We start from the raw sequence: 21,993 nt of genomic DNA, 5'->3' as shown, positions 1-21,993 counted from the left end.
AAGTCACGGTATTTGAAATATGTCAACAGAAGGGTCTTGACTTTTGCTTGTGCACATGTGTATGCATGTGGCAGATGTGGCACATGTATTGGAGCTAAGCAAATCTGTCAGGACCCAGCTCAGGATGAGGTCTTGGTGATTCTCAGTACAGCGGAAGGGCACATGCCCTGATACACGGAGTAAGCTCTGGCTGCCACATGGACACGGAATATTGCCCTCTGTGCCTGAAAGAGTAATCTCAGCGCCTTCCCTCAATCCACTGCCATGTGAAATATTAGAAATTCATCATTTCTTCTGAAAACATATTTGGATAATAGAACTACTGGGATTTTTTCCAAGAAGCGGTAAGTATCTTGGCTGAGCCTCACTGGCGGAGACTTATTTGGCATGAGTTACTGGAAAAACACAAAGTAAAAAACCTTCCTATTTAAATGTGGCAAATATTTGTGATAAAAAATTAATCTGCTAACCAGCTTGTAAGTACTCAAGATTTTCTTTTCCAGATTTTGGGTGAAACAGAAGTGAATATGGTAGAATATAAGCAACAAAAATACTAAAATAAGAGAAATAAGATTATTAAAAAAATTATCTCTAACTCCATTTCCCTCTTTACTGCTAGTGAGTTGGACAATTAAGCTACAATCACCAATACTACTGTCCCACTCTTGCACTCATTATTACACCTTCCTAATTAGCAGATAGAATAATGTGCAAATTTAGGGTAAAACTACAATTCCACTAAAGTCAATGGCATTTACACAAAAAGGAACATAATTTTACCCTTAATGAAACTTGAAGTATTAGTACACAAAAGCAATACTTAAAATTAAGAGCTTAATATGGCCGTCAGCCTATAGTGGACCTTTACTTATAAAGAAAAATAAATATTTTTTTATACCCTGGTTATTTTTTATTCTTACAGGTTATGCAATGTTATTTGTAAAAAAGGGTTCTTACACTAGTATGCTTAAACCAGAGCAAAATATATTTTTCTATGTACCGATCTAGACAAAATATGTCATGATACTTGCAAGGTAGTATTATGACAGTCGGTACAAAAACAAGTCACAAAAAATTTCATTGAAAAATGGTTACAGATCTCTAAAAGTCATTAAACCCAACAATTTTTGAAATTTTAAAAAAAGGAAAAGTCTATCACCTTCAAAAATCTGAGAGCTCTCATTAATCCTGAAGTATGGTTAAAATAACTTCCAAGTCTCTAAAAGGTGAAGATAATACCATTTCTTCTTACAATTGATAACTAAAATGCTTATATGACACTTTTTCTGAAACATCTGAACATTTTTCCCACATACTGAATTCCATGGAAGTAACACACATCAGCACTGGATTTATAACAGGGATCTATATGTTCAAACAAGAGAAGCTGGCAGGTATCTGATCGCACAAGGGGAGAAGAGACACACTGTGAGTCTGAAGCAGGATTTCCAGTGAGGATCTTTTAGGTACAAGGGCTTTCAACAAGAGTGGTCTGCAGCCTTTGCTATCATGTGCTTATTGGAGTTAGCCATGAACTATTTGTCACTCTGGCATATGCAATATATAATCAGCAGCAAGAACTTAATACCCGTATTAAGTATTTCTTTCCTTGATTTCTTTCCTTAGTCTTCTCATTCTGAATTTTTTCACTTTTCTGAGTTTACTTTTCCCCTTATTATGTCCCTTATTTTCCAACTGCTTCTGTAATGACTCCTCTATCTTCACAAGAATTCACTTTCATGGGTCTCAAATCAACTAGTATAAGGGCAGTTAGTTCAAAATGTATGAATCCAGTTGACCTTTAGGAGCTGAGAAAATGTTAAATTTTGTAAATCATTAGGTAGCGAATCATTTATCACCTACAGCAGCTGGATGGTCCTCCAAGACATTTCTGAAAGTATCAGGGAGGAGGAAGAGGTTTGCTTGATACTTAAGTAAACTTAGAGAGTTCACTGACTGTATTTCCTTCCTTGCATTTTGGGAAGTGTTTAATTTAAAATGCCAAAACAATTCAAGAAGAAGAGATTTTGCCCTGACCATCACTAAACATTAATGCTCAGACATCAAAGATGGACATGACACCATAGCTACAGTGAATTGAAAACATTAACTTGATGCAAACATGTATTTTTGCCTCCAGAAAACAGCTAGCATCAAGTTGTTTGGATAGATGCAAAAATTTCACTACTACCATGCCAGCCATTGACTTTCACTTATGCTTCAGCTAACTAGGTCTCATTGTCTTTGTTTCAGTTTTACAGTGCAATGATTTATTTAGTTTCCTTACAAAAAGCAAGTCAAAGACTTACAAGTTCTGAAAATCAACTCATCTAATTGTTATTCTCTGCATTTAAAAGTCTACCTAGAGTAAAAATCTAGCAAACCCATTACACCCAGAAATATAAATTGTTAAACAAAAAATGCAACAAATGCTGAGGACCATTCCCCTGGGAATGTAAAACATCCTACAGAATAAAATAACCCAACCAACCAACCAACCAACCAACCAACCAAAAAAAAAATAAAACCCTTCATGAGGCAACTGATATTTTTTCCTAAGCTAATTCTCCAATAGTATTTCATTATTTTTTAATAATGTTTGCTTAGACTCTGAAATACTGTATTCCCTTATGTATTTATTTATGCTTTAGCTTATTCTAGTTTATTCACCAAAATGTTATGCAGTGTGCTGTCCTTGTCCTGCTTTCCGGGGTCAGCAATGGAGTACTAGTGGGAGAGCAAGAGATTTGACTTTGGTAAGAATCTGACAAAGATCAGTGTGTTGATGCATTGCTCACTATTTCCTTGAAATATTTTTAGCATTAATGGCAAAAAGTTCCTGTGTGTGCTGAACCTAATGGTATCTTGCTTGCCTTGTAAAATAGCAACACCTGTAGCCCCTGACAAACCCTACGACAAAAACATCAGAGTATCACCTATTCTGTATGTAAATTGGCAAGCATTTTATCTGTAAGTTACGCACCTTGATCATTAGTATTCATTTGCATTTGTCAAAGAACTACATTCTACCTCATTATGGCAGTGTATTAGTAAATAGAGAATGCAATATAAAATGCATTACCCTGAGAGTGACATCTTTTCTCAAATTTCAGTAGTTGTAGAAGAAATGTAGTTGAAAACCACAGAGGGAAAATCACCCAGCAGAACAATAGGTTCTCGTAATCTATGCCTAACTACTTCTATAAAGTCAAATTTTCTGTGCCTCCATCTAAACAATAAAGTGTTAAAACCCGTAGCCATGTGCTTATTTCTCAAATGTTTTTCATCAGGCCTTTGTAGTTTAACCAAATGAAAGAATGCACAAGGTGAAAGTTTAGTAAGAAAAAAGTGAAGAATGGACTACCTAAGTATGAGAGGCAACTTCAAATCTCTTAATCTTTTTCAGAAAAATTAATATTTTTTGCCAGTAACTATTTTTAATGCAGCTTGAAGCCTTTAATTCCTCCCCCTGCTTTCAGATCACCAACCTTCTAACTTCTACAGCTAAAATCTAATAAAATTTAATTGTATTGGGAGATTCAAGTGCCATATTGCACCACCCATTTTTAAGCAGCAGTTCTCAATAGAATCAATGGCGAACACTGCTTAAAAATGAATGGAACAATATGGTTTTATTTCATGCAGATAAATTTGATTACATAGCTACAAATAAAATCAAAAAATAAGAACAACTGTGCATACAGTCTGGAAAAGGAGGGGAAAAATGCCTCAAAGAACTGGTAATGGGATACTGGCTTTTTATCCAATGGGTCACTGTTTAAATATCCAGTCTAAGATACCTAGTATTCAATTCATCTAAATGAGTAGGTTCAGAAAACTATTTAGTGACATGATTTATGTTTATGAAATTTAATATATTATTGTGGTTTTACCCCAACTGGAAACTAAATACCACACAGTCCTGCCTGCTCACCTCCCTTTGTGGGGGAGTGAGAGAATTGAAAAGGTGAAAGCGGAAATTGTAAAGGAAAGGAAAACAAAAGAAGAATGTAACCCATGAAAGACAAGTAGTGCAAACGAAAATTCTTGCTCACCATCAACCAACCAGCACCTTGCTAGTTACTGATCAGTGGCCCCAGGCCAACCTTCCCCCTTTATTATTGCTGAACATGATGCCATAAGGTACAGAATGTCCCTTTGGTCATTCAGGATCAGCTGTTCCAGCTGTGCTGCCTCCCTGCTTCTCGTGCCCCTCTGGGCTGTTCACTGGTGGGATGCTATGAAGACCAGCAAAGGCCTTGACTCTGTGTAAACACTGCTCAGCAGTAATGAAAACCCCCTGGTATTATCAAAACCAGCAAAAATCCAAAACAGGTCCTACTAGCTACTGTGAAGGAAATTAACTGTATTCCAGACCAAACTTCCACATATATTAAATCATTGGATACTCTTTTTTCTAGTCTCATGTAATAAAATATCATTCCATTTGTCCTTTGTAGTCCAATTATGAGATTTTCAGTTGCAATGATTTCATGTAGTGGTTATAAGTAAAAAGAAAACAAATACAGTGAGTCAAAAATAACCTTCTAGATATAAAATAATTTTAATGCAAAGGACATTGTAACATATAAAATGGTAGATATTTATTCTAAAATTCTAAATTACAGATATATTTATTGTGTATATCAGTCTGTAAATGTGAAGTTGATGAAGAACCTAAAGCTGCTTTTACAATACAATGAACACGTAAAAGACAATCTGATATAGAAATGCATGTTTTAGTTGCTACTTGAAAAAGCAGAAATACATTAGAAATAAAAAGACACCAAAAAATACAGAGAGAGAGAGAGAGAGAGAGAGAGAGAAATATAATAATGCTGATAAGCAGAAAACAATATAATGAAGAATATAGAAGATTTCCGTACTGTAGTCTCTGCAGTTTTCACAATAGAGTTTAACTGCGCAATCAAAAGTGAAGAAAAAAATGAGACAGAAATTCAGGTCAATATATGTAAAAGTATTTGAATGTGGTTAGTTAACACAGAGGCCAGCAGAAGCTGAAAATTTAGAAATTTACTAAAGCAGGCCCTGAATCATTAAGAGAAAATGGGGAAATGATGGCATTATCAAAAAACAAACAAACAAAACCCCCAACACAAAACAAAACAATAACCAAAAAAACCCAAAACAAAACAACTCCCCCCCAAACAAACAGAAATTCTAAGTAGCAACTTTAAAAATGTATTAGCAAAGGTAGAAATGCAAGACCAAACGCAGCTAGCAAATGTTGCAGAAAAACCTAAAATATCAAAGATTTTGAGTTTCAATGAAACATTGCTGTGGAGAAAGATATATCTAAGATAGGCTTTCATGTAGGCATAGAAGGTAACATTTTTGTTCCATCTAAGAGCAGTAAAGTCTCAGTAAGAGCATCACATCAAGGTTTTGCCATTTAAAACAACAACAAAAAGTTCTATGTTCATAATAGCATAAAGGTTTTGAAACACTAGGGAGAGGTTTATTCTCCAATAGAGAAGAATGAGAACATGGGCAGTTTGGTCACTTTCTGAAGATGTGCTAGACTGAGATAAAATTAGAGAAATAATTGCCAGCAGTTCTAGCATAATAAATGAATTTTAGGTATTCTCAAAAATACTTCTGGGAAGTTACTGGATTTTTTTGTGCGATTCCTGGAAGAAAGAGACATATAAATATCTGTCACATGGGGTTAAGGATATCAAAGTAGACAAGAGTATTTATTATAATTGGTTACGAATCTATTAATATTAATTCATTCTAAGATGACAAGGAAGTTTGTACAATACTCTTGGTGCTGGCAGTGCTAAACCCACAAATGAATTGCTGTAGCATGATGAGTTATTTAATATTTTCTAGAAGAGGAACTCATAAAGAAAAAATACTGTGAATAAAAAAGTAAAAAATGGGAGAATACCTAAAGGCAATTCTTAAAAAAAAACCAAAAACAAAAACAAAACAAAGCAAAACAAAACAAAAAACCAACCCCATCCCCTCCCCTGCAGAAAAAGAAAAACCCAACCAACCAAATAAAAGAAAAACCAAAACAATAGAAATCCGTGACAACCTAAACCAATTTTCGAAGCTTTGTAGAAGATGTATAATCAATAAAATATGCCTTGTAGGGAGAAAATCAAAAATACTAAAATCTGTACAGCACATAATTAGCAGAGAAACATAATTAGATGTATTTTAAGAAGTTCATTTCAAGAGGAAAGTATCTCTTTCTTATAAATAAAGAGAAGCAGCAGAAAATTTAGCAGTGCTTTTGATGTTAACACATAAAGTTCATAAAAACACATAAATGCAGTTAAAAACACTATCAAATTATTTTTATATAAATTTTTTAACAGTTCATCGACTTTTATCACCAAAGCCAAATAAGCCAAATAACTTCGTACATTCAGTTTCCGTTTTTTGAAGTCTTTTAAACAAAGCTAGATATTTTTCTGAACACACAAAAAGCAGATTTTATACAGCTGATTATGAGATACACTTCTATATTGAGGGAAAACCAAACTTTAGAAAAAAAATCTTTGTTCTCAATTTAATGTTTAATTATAAATATCAATTCTATTTAGTTTTTCCTTAAGGAACTGTGGTGGACCGAGTAATCAAAAATTCCATATTGTTTTCTCAAGTGCTGAAATCATTGCTTAAAATTAGTTTAACAGACTTACTCATTTTAGTCAAGTGTCAGAAAAGTGTGAAATGATTCTTTTTAAAAGAAACTGAGATGTGGCAGTAGGTCAAAATCTGACTTTTTTTTTTGTGTTGTAGAATGGGTTCACATCTGTTAGCTCTTTCATAATATTGGCTGTTATTCAAATATCCAAAATATTATCAGTTTGCAAAATTACATCGTCCTTATTTATTTTTACTGTATTTTTCTGAACAAATACAATTAGCTAGAAATTAGACATATTTCCATTTCTGCCCTGAGTAAATTCAAGTCCATTTTAGATGAGCAGTAAAGTGAACGAGCATAAATGCAAAATCCTGTGCTCTTATTTGAATTGTCAAAGCCCTAGAGAGAATATTAAAGAAAATTTGAAGAGTCAGATTTCCAATTTTATAACCCAAAATCTAATTCTATATAATGATTCCATTTTTAAATGTCAGGGTAGAGCTACACATCATGAATTATTTATTAGCAAGGCCTGTGGCATGTAAATGTCAAAATATTCCATAGCATAATCAGATACCAAATAAATACCCAAATAAATATGGTTAATTTACTTATAATAATCATTAGTAAATAAAACTACAAATAACCAGATTAAAATTAATCTTACATTATAAGAATTTTTAAATCCTGGTTTAACAGATGCATTAGTAAAATTTGAATTTAAAATAGCTGAATTGCAGACAATTATTATTCTTAATTCTTCGTTTTTCCCTTAATACTGCAAGAAATAGCTTCCTGAAAGAAAGCTTTCTTCAACAGAGAGCAGTTAATTAAATTAATTGCCAGTGTGGTAAATTCTTCTAGAATCTTAAGTGATGCATAATGCATTAAGATTTTTCTTAAGTTTTGAAGGAATTGTGTGCGCAGCTGATGAAAACTTCTTATGTTGCTTGTGTCTAGGACGAGGGGTGGGATCTGAGTTCTCCCTGTCTTGGAGTTCCCATGTGAGCTGAAGGGTGGTGAGGTTTCTCCTGCTGTTCATGCTTCTCACTGCTCCAATTGATAAAACCATTAGAATTGCCATGTGATACCTTTCCAGGAGTCTTTCACTGCAGAAACACCCACTTAATAATGTTGTGTTTTTTCATTTAAGTAATGTTTTGTTTTCTTTTGCCAATAAAATGGAATTAAAGTAGCATGCTCTGAGAACGGAGCCATTAAATAGGAGAAAACATTTTCTAACATCTTTTGTTCTAGAATAAAGATCTTTGCAGTGAAACAGTTTCTGCTTATAATAAATGGAGGTGGGATAGGTCTCTGCAGACAGCCTGTGCCTTAGCACAGCTTCATTCCTTTGAAAGAGCACACCAATGTTAGTAAAAAAAAAAAAAAAGCAACTAAATAAAAGTTTGAAAATGCTTTTCAAGTCAACTGTCTGCAACAGACTTGACATGATATTTAAGGAATGTCTGAGGGAAAACGAACGATCATTTTAAAACAATTTAACTGCCAACATAATAAATGAATAAAAAAGAAAAGAAAATTGGCAGTCTTCTGGGGAAGAACATTTCAGAGTCTTTCAAATATATTAAGATAGCAAGAGGAAAGGAGCATTATATGACAGATGTGTAGAAGTAAAAATAAATCAGAGATTAACAAAGCTTAACACATTTTAGCTACAATAGCAGAATTGAGAGATTGATGCATCAGAAAGTATGAATCAAAAATGTGTACGGATTTACAGATCTCTTCACAAGAAATAATCATCTCTTTCAATGAGAAGCTTCCTTTTTCTTTTTTTTTTTTCTTTTTGAAGGTCATATAATTTATTTATTTTTTTTTATTCATCTATGCACTCTTCATATCTAAATGACATTTCATTACTTCTTTAGTTTAAGAATAATTTTTGTTATGTGATGAAGAACATGCTGACTACTTTTAAACAGAAGAAACATTAAAAATGTGAGGTGAAAGTCAAATTATGAGCTTTCTTAGAACTCAGTAACTTTATGAGTTCATTTCAAACTTCACAGAACAAGAAATCTACTTATTACTGCAGAGCTTATAAGTGATATCAGCTCCTGAATCCTGTTTTGGTAACTGGACTTTCACCATTTTAGGGCTGGGGAGGCTGTAAATGAGTCTATTGCCCATTCAAAACCCTTTTCCTTACTTGTATACTGCCTATCTGCATGTCTCTAGAATGTTCCTTTACCCAAATGAGTTTTTAAGCACTAGCAGTGAATCACAGCTGGAACAAAGAATAACCTTTTTTTTTAATCATCTGCAAACATTATTACAAAACTAAAATGAAGCTTTAGGTTTTCAAATGATGATTACTTTGTTTCCAAGTGATCTTAAATATTTTGACTGTGCATGCAGTTTAAAAGGAAACTGCAGGAACAGTTAACGATTGTAATTTTAAATTTGAGCTCTAACAGTTAATGATAAATTCACTGAGGTCCTTGTGATCCTCTCAATCTCAGCTTTCTTTTCTATCACTGCTGTTTAGGTTTGCAACACAGACTTTTAAATTAACTTTAAAAAGAAAGAAATTCCCACTTCTCTAACTCACTAAAGAAAAATGAAGTAAAGAAAATGAAAAAGGAAGAAAAAAAATACTGACACAATACATTATCCATAATTAAAGGCACATTCAGATTAGAAGTAAATTAAACTAATCAAGAAAGTTAGGAACACGGACTCCTGAAACACAGAAAAGAAAAGCAGGGTCAGAAAAAACTAGAAACAGGACAATAGTCAAAATAAATGGTCACTGAACAGTTATAAGCACAAATAGCAATTGAAAATATAAAATAAAATAATACAGAATTGACATTTAAAACATGCAGAAGAGAAAGAAAGAAAAAAACCCATGAAACTTTTGTGTCTGGGAAGTTTTCACACACATTGCTGGAATCTCTAGTGATCAGCAATGCAGTGAATCTTATTTACTACATTTCAAATCACCAAGCTGAAGACTGCGTAATGTACAGATCTATTTCTCAGTACTAGAAAGAGAGATTTTTAACTACATTTCTCAAAAATTTAAGACTGCTTTTTTTTTCCTTGTAATAAGAACTATATTTAAAAACTCCAATTCTATTTTTCGCTGAATTATGAGTGCTGAGAAATAGACTCTCCTCTATCTGCAGGCAAGAGGCAAATATAACAGTCATGTTATATTTGTTTATTTTTTTGTTAACACTGCCTCATCAGAGTATATCTCAGGGGCTAGTATGCTCTGTGAGGAAAAAAATTCTTAAATATAATTCTGATAGAATTTTGCTCATCTGCAAAAGACTAGTAATAATGATTTCAAGGTAATTTATCTTGGACTGGAACATCTCCCTTACAAGGACAGCCTGAGGGAACTGGGCTTATTCAGCCTTGAGAAGAGACAACTGAGAGGGGACCACATCAGTGTCTATCAGCACCTGAAGGGAGCGTGACAGAGGATGGAGCCAGGCTCTTCTTGGTGGCGCCAAGGAGTAAGACAATGGGCAGGAACTGGAAGTTCCACCCGAATGTAAGGAAGAACTTCTGACTTTCAGGTCATCATACAGTGGAACAGATTGCCCAGAGAGCTTGCAGAATCTTGTTCATTGGAGATATTCAAGAACTATCTAGACACAGTTTTGTGCCACGTGCTCTGAGATGAACCTGCTTGAGCAGGGAGGTTGGACTAGGTGGCTCACTGAGGTCCCCTCCAACCTTACCCATTCTGTGATTTTGTGATACTTCAGGACCAAAATCTAAGTACCACCACATGCCTGTACTTAGGGTTATTTCTTCTCTAAGCATTTTGTCTGCACTTAACAGAAGTGAAATTGATGTACCTTTTTCTCTGTGCATTTGACTCTAGATATGATTATACCAAATACTTTGTGATAATGTGAACTTTGTCATCACAATTTTATGTGAATTTGTATTGGACAGCACAATTCATAGAAAAAAATATGTATGAGATCTTTGTAGTAGCCTTCCTTTATTGATTTTTTTTTCTAGATAACTTAAAGTTGGACATCACATCAACAACTTTCAATTCTTACCTTGTAATCAAATATTATCCTAATGCATTGTATCACTTTTACCTTAAAAATAATATTCTTTCATGGAACACTGCTGAACATCTTTATAAATTCAATTATATGGCATCAACTCGTTGTAATTTCATCCAGATGCCTATTGAGCTTTAAGATATCCCCAAAAGATCCACATTCTTCTTCCAAAGGTATATTGATTTCTATTCAGATTGTTGAACAATGTGTCTCCTAGTTCAACTCTTTTTGGTTTTTTTTTTTTTTGCTTGTTTTGGTTTTTTGTTTGTTTGGTTGGTTGGTTGGTTTGGTTTTTTTTTTAATAATCCCTACCAATTTTATAAGTGGAAATTGGCCAGCTGCTCATCAAGGAAGATTTCTGACAGGTTCATCACCTCCCACTGCTTCAACAGAAAGGCTAACTTAACCTCAAGGTCAACATTTGTACTTCAAACACTTCATATCTATCTCTTTCAGGACGACACAGAAAAGACTACCTTATCCTAGCAACTTGCTATGATTCTCTTTATTGATTTTCTTTAGTTTTCTTGGTTTCTTCAAGCCAAAGGAATGGTTCCAATGCACTACCTCTCCTGTTACCTCAGTAAGGTAATAGAAGAAATATAACATAACATATAAGGATTTTTTTTCGTTCCCCTCAATAACATTGTCCTTGAATACATTTTTGGCCTTCACCTGCTGTTGACTTTCTAGTAAGTTTCTATTTTTTAATCACTGTTTAAATCAGGTTTAAAAGTTTTTTTCTCAAAACCCTGTTCACCATACTTTCTACTACATTCTTTTGAACAGAACTTCATTTTCCTGAAATACATATCCTAATATCTATTAGATTTCATGACTGTGTTTTTTCATCACCCCTTTTGGTGATCCATTTCGAATTTGATTATGATTGGTATTACTCTAAGATGGTGTTTTTACATGATTCCAAGTCAACAGTAAATACTCAACTTTTTGCTGTTGTCTTCAAATCTATTTCAACAACCTTCTTAGGTCAACCTTTACTTTGTATTATTCCCCATACAAAGTAAAATAAAAAATAAAATAACTTTCCTCTTCCTTTCCTCACAGGGTGTCCAATTTGAATACATTAGAGACATTACAGATACATTTTGAGCAATTATTGTCACATTTACTCCCATTGTGGAAATCTGCTCTGCTTTAGGCCAGCTGTTTCTCCATTCATTCCATACTTTTTTATCTTATACTGAAATAGAAGCTGTTAACCGAATCACTAGCATTGAAACTTCAAACAATTAAAGTAGCACTGAAATTAATGTTCTCTGGCCTTCTATTACTTATATTTGCTCTCAATTGAAAATATTAATAATATGTCTAAAATATATTTTCTTAAAAATTCAACCACAAACCAAAGCAGTGTATTTCCTAGCATGTCACCTAAGTAAAGGTTTGAACTGCCATCTAAGTTAGTAACTGATTAACAAAATAATAGAAACATACAAAATGTGCAGTACAACGGGGCAGAAATTGTAACCTTTTAAATTTATAACAACAAAACACTTTCTGCAATAGACAAAATACACAATTGTATATTGCATGGTGTTGAAATGCATTTTATTAACTTCTTAACACACAACTACTCTTTAACATATAAAACAGAAATACATCAGGAAAAGGTTCCAGCAAAAACCTCAAAATTAGGAGTAAAGTTTTGTTGTGGAAGACACTGTTCCTTCAAAAGAGTGTAACACCAGAAAAAAAAAAAGCTATAACACAAGCAGCTTCTGAGTTAAATGTCAAGAAACATGGGATCTAAAAGAAGGAGCTATCCTCTTTAAGCTGGACAATGATGTCCTTGCCTACCACTCCTATAGCATGTTGGCAAAATGCTATAGGTAGCCCCGTCAAGAAGGAAAACAAAATAGAATTCAATTTTAAAGCAATGCAGTCTCTTAATTGCAGGTTTCTTCTACTGCCCAGAAGCATCCCTCCCCCAGTCTCCACTGTGACAGAAAAGCGGAGATGACAAAACTTGTGCAAACAATGAAATATGAGTCTTATGGATGTAATCACCAGCATATTCCACATAATAAATCTTCTTCCAGTTCATTACAGAGGTCTTATTAAACAAGAGTGAGGACGTCCCAACTGCTGCCTGAGGTTAAGTTAGAAATATGCATATTTTTCAGCTGTAGCCAGAGCAGCCATGACTAGATCAGTTTCTTTCCAGCTATTAATTAATTGATTTACCATGATTATTAACTGATACTACATAATCCTGTCCCAATTCAGTATCTTCCAGACTTTGGAAAATAAATACTCGCTTCTCTGTGTGACTGAATGGTAGAGATACATTTTTCCTTCGAAGAACAGAATGCCATGAAGTTACCTTGTCTGTTAGAAGAAATCTTCCAAAAAAAAAATGCACCTAAGGTTCTAACATTAAATACAGGAACAAGCATGTATTTATGTAAACTACTGCTAAAAACTGTTTTTCCCTCTACCTCAAAATACATGATGAAAGAATTTTTTTTTTTAAGGTAATGCTCTTTCATTCATCTATTAGAAAATTTACATATTCAAAGCAAAGAAAGAAGTGTCAGGTTGTTTTTTTCACATTCTAAAACAGAAAAAAAGATCACATAATTTATTCTGTATTTTCATTGGTACTTTCTGTATACTTTTATTGCCAAACTAATTAGGAATTTTGTCAGTTAATTTACATATTTTATAATTTACACATTACTTTCAAAAATATTAAAGTTGCTGTTACATTTTCCCTGCTAATTCATGATGTTGTTTCAAACTAACAGTAGCATATAAGCAAACATATTTAAAAATATGGCTTTAATAGATATGCTTGATCTGAAATCATGTATTTTATAGCAAAGAAAGTAAAAAATTAAGGCTAAAAAAACCCCCAGTTTTATATAGCTTGAAGTACTTTTCCTTCTTTTAACGTTTCCTTCATTAAACTCTTCTCCCAAAATTTGGCTGCAGATTTAGTTAAACAGAAGAGGAAGTGTCTGGTTTAATGATGCACTCCACTTAACTAATCTCTTAAATTCATTGGGAATTAGGATTCTCTGGCACCTGATTTTAATAAGATCATTGTAATCAAACACTTTCTTCACTTCTAATACTTTGCTTACCATTGTATGATATTATTACTTCTTAAATGAAAGCCTGAAATAACTACACACAACATTTATTATTCAATGGGCTTTGTAAAGCCATATTATGAATTCCAAATGTATATGCAAAAAGAGAGAGAGTAATGCTTGCTGTGGATATAAGCATGTGTCTGTATTAATTTTTGTTTCCCAATCGTTCTTGAATTATTAATATTTATAGTTAATTCCAGCAAGATTTTCAAACTTTTTCTGATATGAAGAGAACAACTTTAAGAAAACCTGATCTTTTAACTCAATCACATTAAAAAATAAATAAATAAATAAATAAATAAGTGGGATTTTCAGCAAAATACCAGCTGTCTGCATAGCCATAAAGAAAGATATTAGTTTTTTTTCCTATTTATAAAACTATTTGTGTATTTTACAGTAAAAAATCAGTCGCATGTCTTCAGAAAAATGAAACTACTCTCTGTGAGAAGTGTATACTGGTGACTAAATCTCTAGTCAGTTACTGCAAAATCCACTGTGTGGAAGCAAGATTTTCTCATTTTGGCTTTTTGACTTAATAGTTCTTGGTATACAATGGTCTCCTTTGCATGGATGAGGAATAATGAGTGTGCTCATACAGAAAAGAATCTGCAGTGTGAGATTTATAGGTTAAGGTACACTCAAATGCCTTCTCTTTTACTTTACTCAGGAATCTAAATGCTAAATTTTAACACATACCTCTCTCCAAAATAGAGTCTGTTGTATGCTTTTAGTGCAAACAGTACTGCTTCCACAGAGTATTCAGATATTTCACTAGATCTAGTATTTCCTGTGTTGCAGCTCTAAGACATATCCTGCTGAGCATGCAAGCAGATTAAATCCTGTTAATACAGTCCAGACGCAAATGGAAAAACAGACCTTCTTAACTAGCTCTTTGAATCCCACTTGACAACCTTTTAAGAAGCCTGTCTCACTGCACTGACTATATGAAAGGAAAGCTTGGAATGGTAAAGCAATGTACATAAATATGTGAAAAATGGGGAATGGAAGCTTGGGAACAAAAATTAAGTAGTCAGAAGATAGTTCAAGAGCAATAAAATAAAATTCTTTATAATTTTTTCAAAATACCTTCAATTGATTTTTTTTTTTGCTTTAAAAAATTAACTTTTCAGGATACTCAAAATTTAAATAGCATTTTTGTATTCAAAACAAAATCCTAATTGATTTCAAATCTACTTCTTAGTATTCAGGTCATTGTCTATGTGATTCCACAAAACAAACATGCTGTTCTGGGCAAAAAGAAAGTGAGAAATGCTTTGTAAGTAGTCAACATATAACAATTTTAAGTAAAGTATGCTGCTTAAGTGGTTAAACTGACCATTACTTTGGAACTATAAAACACAGAGAAGCAGAGGATCTCATTAACAATAATACTCAGTTTCATTAATTGCAGGAATATTCTCGCTTTTGCAGTTGCCCCACTCATTCCTCATTCAAAATTTGAAATAGATTTAAATAACTTTGTAGGGTCAGTTTGTAAAAAATGCATAAATATGTGAGCTATAAAGCCTTTGACTAAGCAAACAATGTTGAATGATTTATTAAAAAATTGTCAGCATTTCCTATATTACAAAACAATAAGCAATAAGATTATGTTATTCTGTGCATATCTGTCTGCTATCCTAAAAGTTTTCAGATGAAAACCTGATCTGAGCTCCCTCAAATTTCCAAAATAACTTAATACAGATCAAAAGAAATCGAAATAATACTCTGAATTGGTTTTGCTACCGAAGAAAGAAGTAAATAAATCATAGGCGTAAGCATATTCTCATAGGCAGATACGAAAATACTGGATATTTTTAGATATATCTTACAGATGGAATTATTTTGAACCCTGGATTCAAATATTTCCAATGATTCAACAACATACTGTAATGAAATGTAGTAAAATGTTTTAGTGACCAACAAATTATTTCTTTTTGTAGGAACAAGATTTTCAAATTCAGTTATGAATATGATTTCCCATTACTGGGCTTTTTTTGTTATTCTGTAAACAATTGCTGTTTGCTACTAAAAATTTAAAATTATCTTTAGTTGCTGAAGCTGAGAGAAATCATTAATCATTTTCACTGTCATACTAATAATGCATCTGCATATGTTCGTTACATCCCCTACTTATCATCCATAGTGAAATACCAAATACCTCAGTATATTAGCCTAGATTATCTTAGCATCTGCCCATTTTTTTTTCTTGTAACTAATTAACTAACTAAATAAACCCCCCATATACACTGAGGTGGTAATTTATATAATATTTCATTGTAACTATCAGTTTCAATGCAGCTGCAAAAATACAAACTGCTGAATAGAGGAATCTGATTTCTAACATGCAAATTTTACTGTGTAGGTGAGTCTGGTTTTCAGGAGCTAAATTCAGCTCTCAAACTGTTTCTGCCAGCTCTGTAACTGAAAGCTGATTAAACTGATATAATCTTTCTTATATCTATATAAAAATTCTGTTTTTCTTGAGGTTAATCACACAAAAGTAGAAAGCATTGGAAGCTTGGCCAAAATATAATGTAATATATCACAGTAACATAACTACAAAGCACCATTGATTCTTAACTGGAGGAAAAAGCAATATAAGAAAAACAAGTGGAAATGTCTATTCTGTGCCATCATATCATAAAGAAGTATGGGGTTTGTCATCTTTGAAATAGGGCCTTGTTCATCCAGGAAAGAGAATGGTCCAGTTGGAATCAGTGACAGACATCCACTACTTCTTTTACATTAAAATTTATTTTTCCTCATTTATTACAATGGCAGTGCTTCAAAACAAAACACTCTCCCTTTGCTTAACGTTACAACAGACAGTACTGGAAGATTGCTAAGGAGATTATAAGAGACACTAATAGACATAATTACTGCATCAATAAAGTATTTTTTAATCTTTCATTACCTATCAAAAAGACCTTCCCAAAAAAGGGAATCTTTCCCCTATGGTACACAACAACCTTCCTCACCAACTCCTCTCTGAAAATCAACATTCTTCTCTCATTTTAAAATGAGGAAAAATATTTGACTTCTAATGCAGTCTAGAAGTAGAACATACTTCCAAAAATTTCCAGGGGACAGTGTCCTAATTTGATACCACTGAGTTTTGATAGTCAGTACTATGATGGTTCTGGTAGATAAGGAAAATACTGAACTTCTTCAAATGCTTATAATATTGGATATTCTTTAGATTTGAGAATTTTTATTTTGTTGGTTTTGTGCTCAATCTTACAGATTATGTGACTTTTCACAAAGTTAAAATTGAAACTGGCTATCAATTTCTGTTAGGAAATAAGTAAAATAAAACTTTAATCTTTTCTTAGTGTTTAAATGTGAAATTGCTGGTGCTTGAGACCATCAACGGTCATACAAAATACAACTAAAGTCAGAAAAGTCTTGAAATGAGCAGACTGTAAAAAAGTTTGTAAAAGTTTGCAGTCTGCAAAAGTTTGAATAATTGGATCTTTCCTGAATTTCAAGGCTTATCTTTTCCACAGACCACATGTCCAAGAATTTAAATCTTGTGATGTGGTGTATACAAAATATTTCATCCGCATGTTTCCAAAACCAGCAGTAACAAACAGAAATAAATATATGGTACGACATCCAAAGTATACTTACTGTTGTATTTAAATACATATATATGGTATATATCTCCATACTCTGCTGTAAGTTAATTCAAGAACACACGTTGACATAGAAAATGACATTACTACTAAGCTCTATTCACAATAATAACACCATTTATCCAAGGTTAATAAAAACTGGAATCAATAGTTTCCTGAGTTGTCACATACGTATTTTATTACATATATCATTGAAAAGGTTTTGGTTTTTCTTCTGAAAGAGAATATTATTAAAATCACTTCCAGTTTTTCCCTTGTTTCTTCTTCATTACAAAGCAAGGAGAATGACAATGGCAACAAAAATAAATTAAAAAACTGTTCTTACCATGACAGCTGGGCAGGGCTCTGTTCCATCCGGGTCTCCCATCATCTCCCATAATACATGTTAGCGTAGAGTATCCTTGAAGAACATATCCTGCATCGCAGTAATATGTAACAGTGGAACCCAGCTTATAATCCATTCCAAGTCTTGTTCCATTCATTATGTTTCCAGGATCAAAACAAGACTCACGGAGTTTTGCTATAGAGGAAACAAGTGTGAATATCATTCTAAATATAATTGAAAATGAATAAATAACAATAATTATAAATAAAAATAATTTAACCTAAATATTTCCTGGAGTTCTCCTGAGGCCTTCTTTGATCACTCTGTAGAACCTGAGGTTTTTTTACGACTCTCCATCAAATGTTTTCTCTCCTTCATTTTAACAACTGCACAAATTACTATATAATGACAGAAACTATGTCTTCTGTCCTTAAGATAATTCCTATAGTGCTCCTTTTTTTTTTTCAGAATTCATTCTGATCAATGATAATTTTTTATAGTTAGTAAAATTAGATATATGGACATTTTTGGAGTAGATAAGGCACATCCTAGTTTTAAAATCTGTAGTGTGAAAACTGGTAAATTGACTATATGAACAATATGAACAATTTGTTGCAAAATAAGAATTTTGCAAACAAGAATGTCTTCAAAATTAATAAACCTCAAATGAGTTCCTATATATGATATGATGGTATACTTTAATATAACATACTTATTCCTCAGTGCAGGAAAAAATATACAAATATTCCCTAAATGCATCTCATTTTTATAATTTATAGCTATTTGTTTCAAATTATTGAAATAAATTAAAACATATTCATACACTTTTATATTTGCTTCCCTTTTACTAATATAATGCGAATACCAATGTCCAGTGACACACTGAACAAAAATAAATACTCAACACTTCTAATTAACTGCAGTATTGTGCAGAAATTCAGAAAAGTAAAACATTAGGAAAAATGTAATTTCCTTTAAGGAAAAAAGAGTAAATATATTATGTAGAAGCTGGAGTAAAGCAGATTAATTTGTGCAGTGAAGGATGGAGTCTTCAATAATATATTTTATCAAGCAGAAGATGGAAATTTCAGACTTTCCTTAACATTTAAGGGTGTTGTGGAGAAAATCAATAGGGAACACTTCTTCATATTTTACAAGACTGGCACCAGCTTTCAAATACATTAAAAAAAATGTTTCTTTACCAGGAATATTTGCACTGTGGAACTTTCTGCTACAAGTAGGTATGGTTGCCAAAAGACTATATGAACTTTGAACTTCCTGGAAGGCTTTTTAAGAGTTTTGTATAAAAGGACACTTTATCTGATCCTGTCAGTACCTAAAATGAAGCTTCTGAAAAATTACAGATAAACAGGAACAATTATTTATTTGACTTTTATATAGTTTGGCCACACATAAATTATTGGTCACTACTAAAGCCAAGCTAATAAACTAAGTACATCCCTTAGGGCCACTTTTATGTTGTAGTATTTCTGAGAGGAGATAAATAATTACATTATGTTTATATTTGAAGAAGGAAACACAGAATAATTCTTTTGAATTTTCAATTTCACATCTTCTTAAAGATAGTCAAGATCTTCTAATGTGTTTAAAATTTTCTTTAGATTTGCATATATAATCTACAGAGCATGGTTCTGATATGAAAAACAACAAAATAACAAATACTAATTACAATAAATTTTTAATCATTAGGAACAGGTATTAGGTACTCACATGGATTTATATAGGCAGTTGTAGTGCGTTGTCTAAAATTTATTAGCACTCATTCAAAAATTTGGACAAATAATGAAAAGTCGAAAGATGCAATTTACTAGAAAGTCTATAAGATATCACACAGATATTAATAATGATTATGTAAGCCAATAATTCTTATGTAAGCCAACCACACTTTCATTTGAGAAGTCTGGCAGGACTTAGGGAAAATTTCAAATTCTTTCAAGTATAAATATCAAACTTAGGGGGCAAAAAAGGAAAAAAAGGATAATTTAATTTAGTATTATAACTAATATTTTAGAAAATAAATACAATATTATTTTTCCTCTTATTGAACCAATATTGATATATCTGTATTGACTCATAATTGCAATTGTGAGATCATCATTCTTGAGTTTATGACAAAAAAAAAATTCAAAAGGTTTCAAAGGTACTTTAGAAAGTACACAGATAAAGCAGATAGTCCTAGACAAAAAAAAAAAAAAAAAAAAAAAAAAAAAAAAAAAAAAAAAAAGAGAGAGAAAAAATAAAGTAATCTATTTTGTCTGCTGCATAAATCAAAAATTGAGAAAAGAATGATCTGTCACAGCACAAATTATCTCTAGGGAAAAAATACAGCCCTATAATTTTCTTTTCCGCAAAATTATAGTTGTGACAGGCTCCTGAAATTGCTGACTAAACAGTAAAAATGTCACTACAGAAATACAGTTTCTTAATACCAATTCTGAAAAATAAAGCCTGAAATACTAAGCACCTTAAAACTACTTTTTAATTTGAAGGAACTGCTAAGTGAACTTATAGAAAAAGTTAGTTGAATATGCTACAATGCATGAAGAACAAATCAAATGAGGCAAAAGAATTCTTCAGATCTGGCTGAGAACCAACAAAAAAAAGAACAAGTAAGAAGACTGTTTCAGCAAATTTGTAAGTACTCCTAGGAGACAGGAGGGAAAGGTCTTCACCACCGATGTCATGCTGCTCCAACTGAGGACCACAAGACATTGATTACCCCTGTAGCCCTTCCCCCTTTTCCCCTAAGAATACTATTATCATTAAGCTAAAAACACTTAAGGGAAGGGACAGATTTAGCAGAACATCAGAGAAAATACTGAATTATTACAAAGACTTTTTTTCCAGTAGCAGTATTTAAAAAATTATTTTCTGTAATAAGTAGGCAGGAAATAACTTTTTTTCATTAGGCAGTTCAGATTTGGGCTACAGTAACGTTACACTTCTTGGCTGTGCATACCAGGCGTCAATTCCTTCTGTACACAATAAAATTTTGCCACAAGCTTCAAAGAAACCAGCATTTGCTTTTCTGATAACATTGTCACACCAGTGGATCAAGTAAGGCTCTGAAATACAGGCTGAAAACAGTGGCACATGCTGTTTCAATCTCAAGTGCAACAAGGAAGTCTTTGTTGAAAAACATAGAGTAATGATGCCAAAATCCTCCTGAAAGCTATTATCCCAGTGCACGGAAAACAGAATTGAAAGTCAAGAGAAGCAAGGGCTTTGTCCAGAACATGATGACTTACTGCTCCATCTTTAAGTTTCAAAGAGAATAAAGTCATCTTAAACTTCTTGGAGATAATATTATAGATATACAAAACTATAGCAAGCATCCCATAATTATTTTCCAGGGTACTTAATAGAACTAATAAGCTTTTCCTCCATTATAACATAGAAATGAAGTGAAGGAGAGGGAATGGGAACAAAACTCAGCCAGAGACATGTTTACAGATCAGACCTAGGACATAGGTCAGCCTGACATTTGGATCTGAAAAATATGGCCCAACAATGAAGTATAATTTAAGCACACTGTCACTTAAAATAGGATTAGTGTACATACAGGGCACAAATACATCAGCTACAATTTGTATGAAAAAATTAAGTTCATCAAATTAGAAAAATTTAGGTTGAAAGAGATGTAGTACAACTCCCATGCAAATCAGGGCAAATTTGATTAGGTTACTTAGGTCTTGGTACAGTCCAGTTATGATTTTGAAGGATTCCAATGACATCATCTAAGGGCAAGCAGTTCCAAAGTTTTACTAACTTCAGAGTGATTAATTTTTTCTTAATATGTAATTGAAATTTCTCTTATGTCAACTTGTCAGTCCATTAGCTTTAAGCTTAACACTATGAGTGCCTGAGAAGACTTGGCTCTGTCTTTTCAACATGCCCTTGCAACACCTCCTCCTTAGGTAGTTGGAGCAAACCCAGTTGGAACAGCTGATACCAAATGACCAAAGTTGGATCATACCATATGATATGGGGTCCATATCATATGATGTCATGCCTAGCACATAAATTTGGGGGAAAAAGAAGGAATGGAAGGCATTTGTCTTCCCTAGTCATCATTAGGTGTGATGGAGCCCTGCTTTACTGAAGATGGCTGAACATATGCCTGCCCATGGAAATAAATCCTTAATTTCTTCCAGCTGCTAGGAAGAAAAATAACTTTAACTCAGCTGAAACCAGAATGCTT

General features: G+C 32.8%; 1 protein-coding gene across 3 annotated transcripts in view; it reads right to left on the bottom strand.

Annotated features, from left to right (window-relative positions):
* The window catches only part of CSMD3 (CUB and Sushi multiple domains 3), a 593,609-nt gene that overhangs the window by 146,873 nt on the left and 424,743 nt on the right, over window positions 1–21,993 (bottom strand). For all 3 annotated transcript variants that reach the window (XM_066177261.1, XM_066177253.1, XM_066177270.1), the window contains one exon: window positions 17,772–17,966. In XM_066177261.1, coding sequence (XP_066033358.1) covers window positions 17,772–17,966 — 195 coding nt within the window. The remainder of the gene's footprint in view (window positions 1–17,771; window positions 17,967–21,993) is intronic.

Source organism: Chamaea fasciata, unplaced genomic scaffold (genome assembly GCF_029207755.1).
Source record: "Chamaea fasciata isolate MVZ Bird 193981 ecotype frontalis unplaced genomic scaffold, bChaFas1.0.hap1 SCAF_1, whole genome shotgun sequence".
Taxonomy (NCBI): Eukaryota; Metazoa; Chordata; class Aves; order Passeriformes; family Sylviidae; genus Chamaea; species Chamaea fasciata.
Note: the sequence above shows the minus strand (reverse complement) of the source record. Positions and strands in the feature narration are given on the sequence as shown.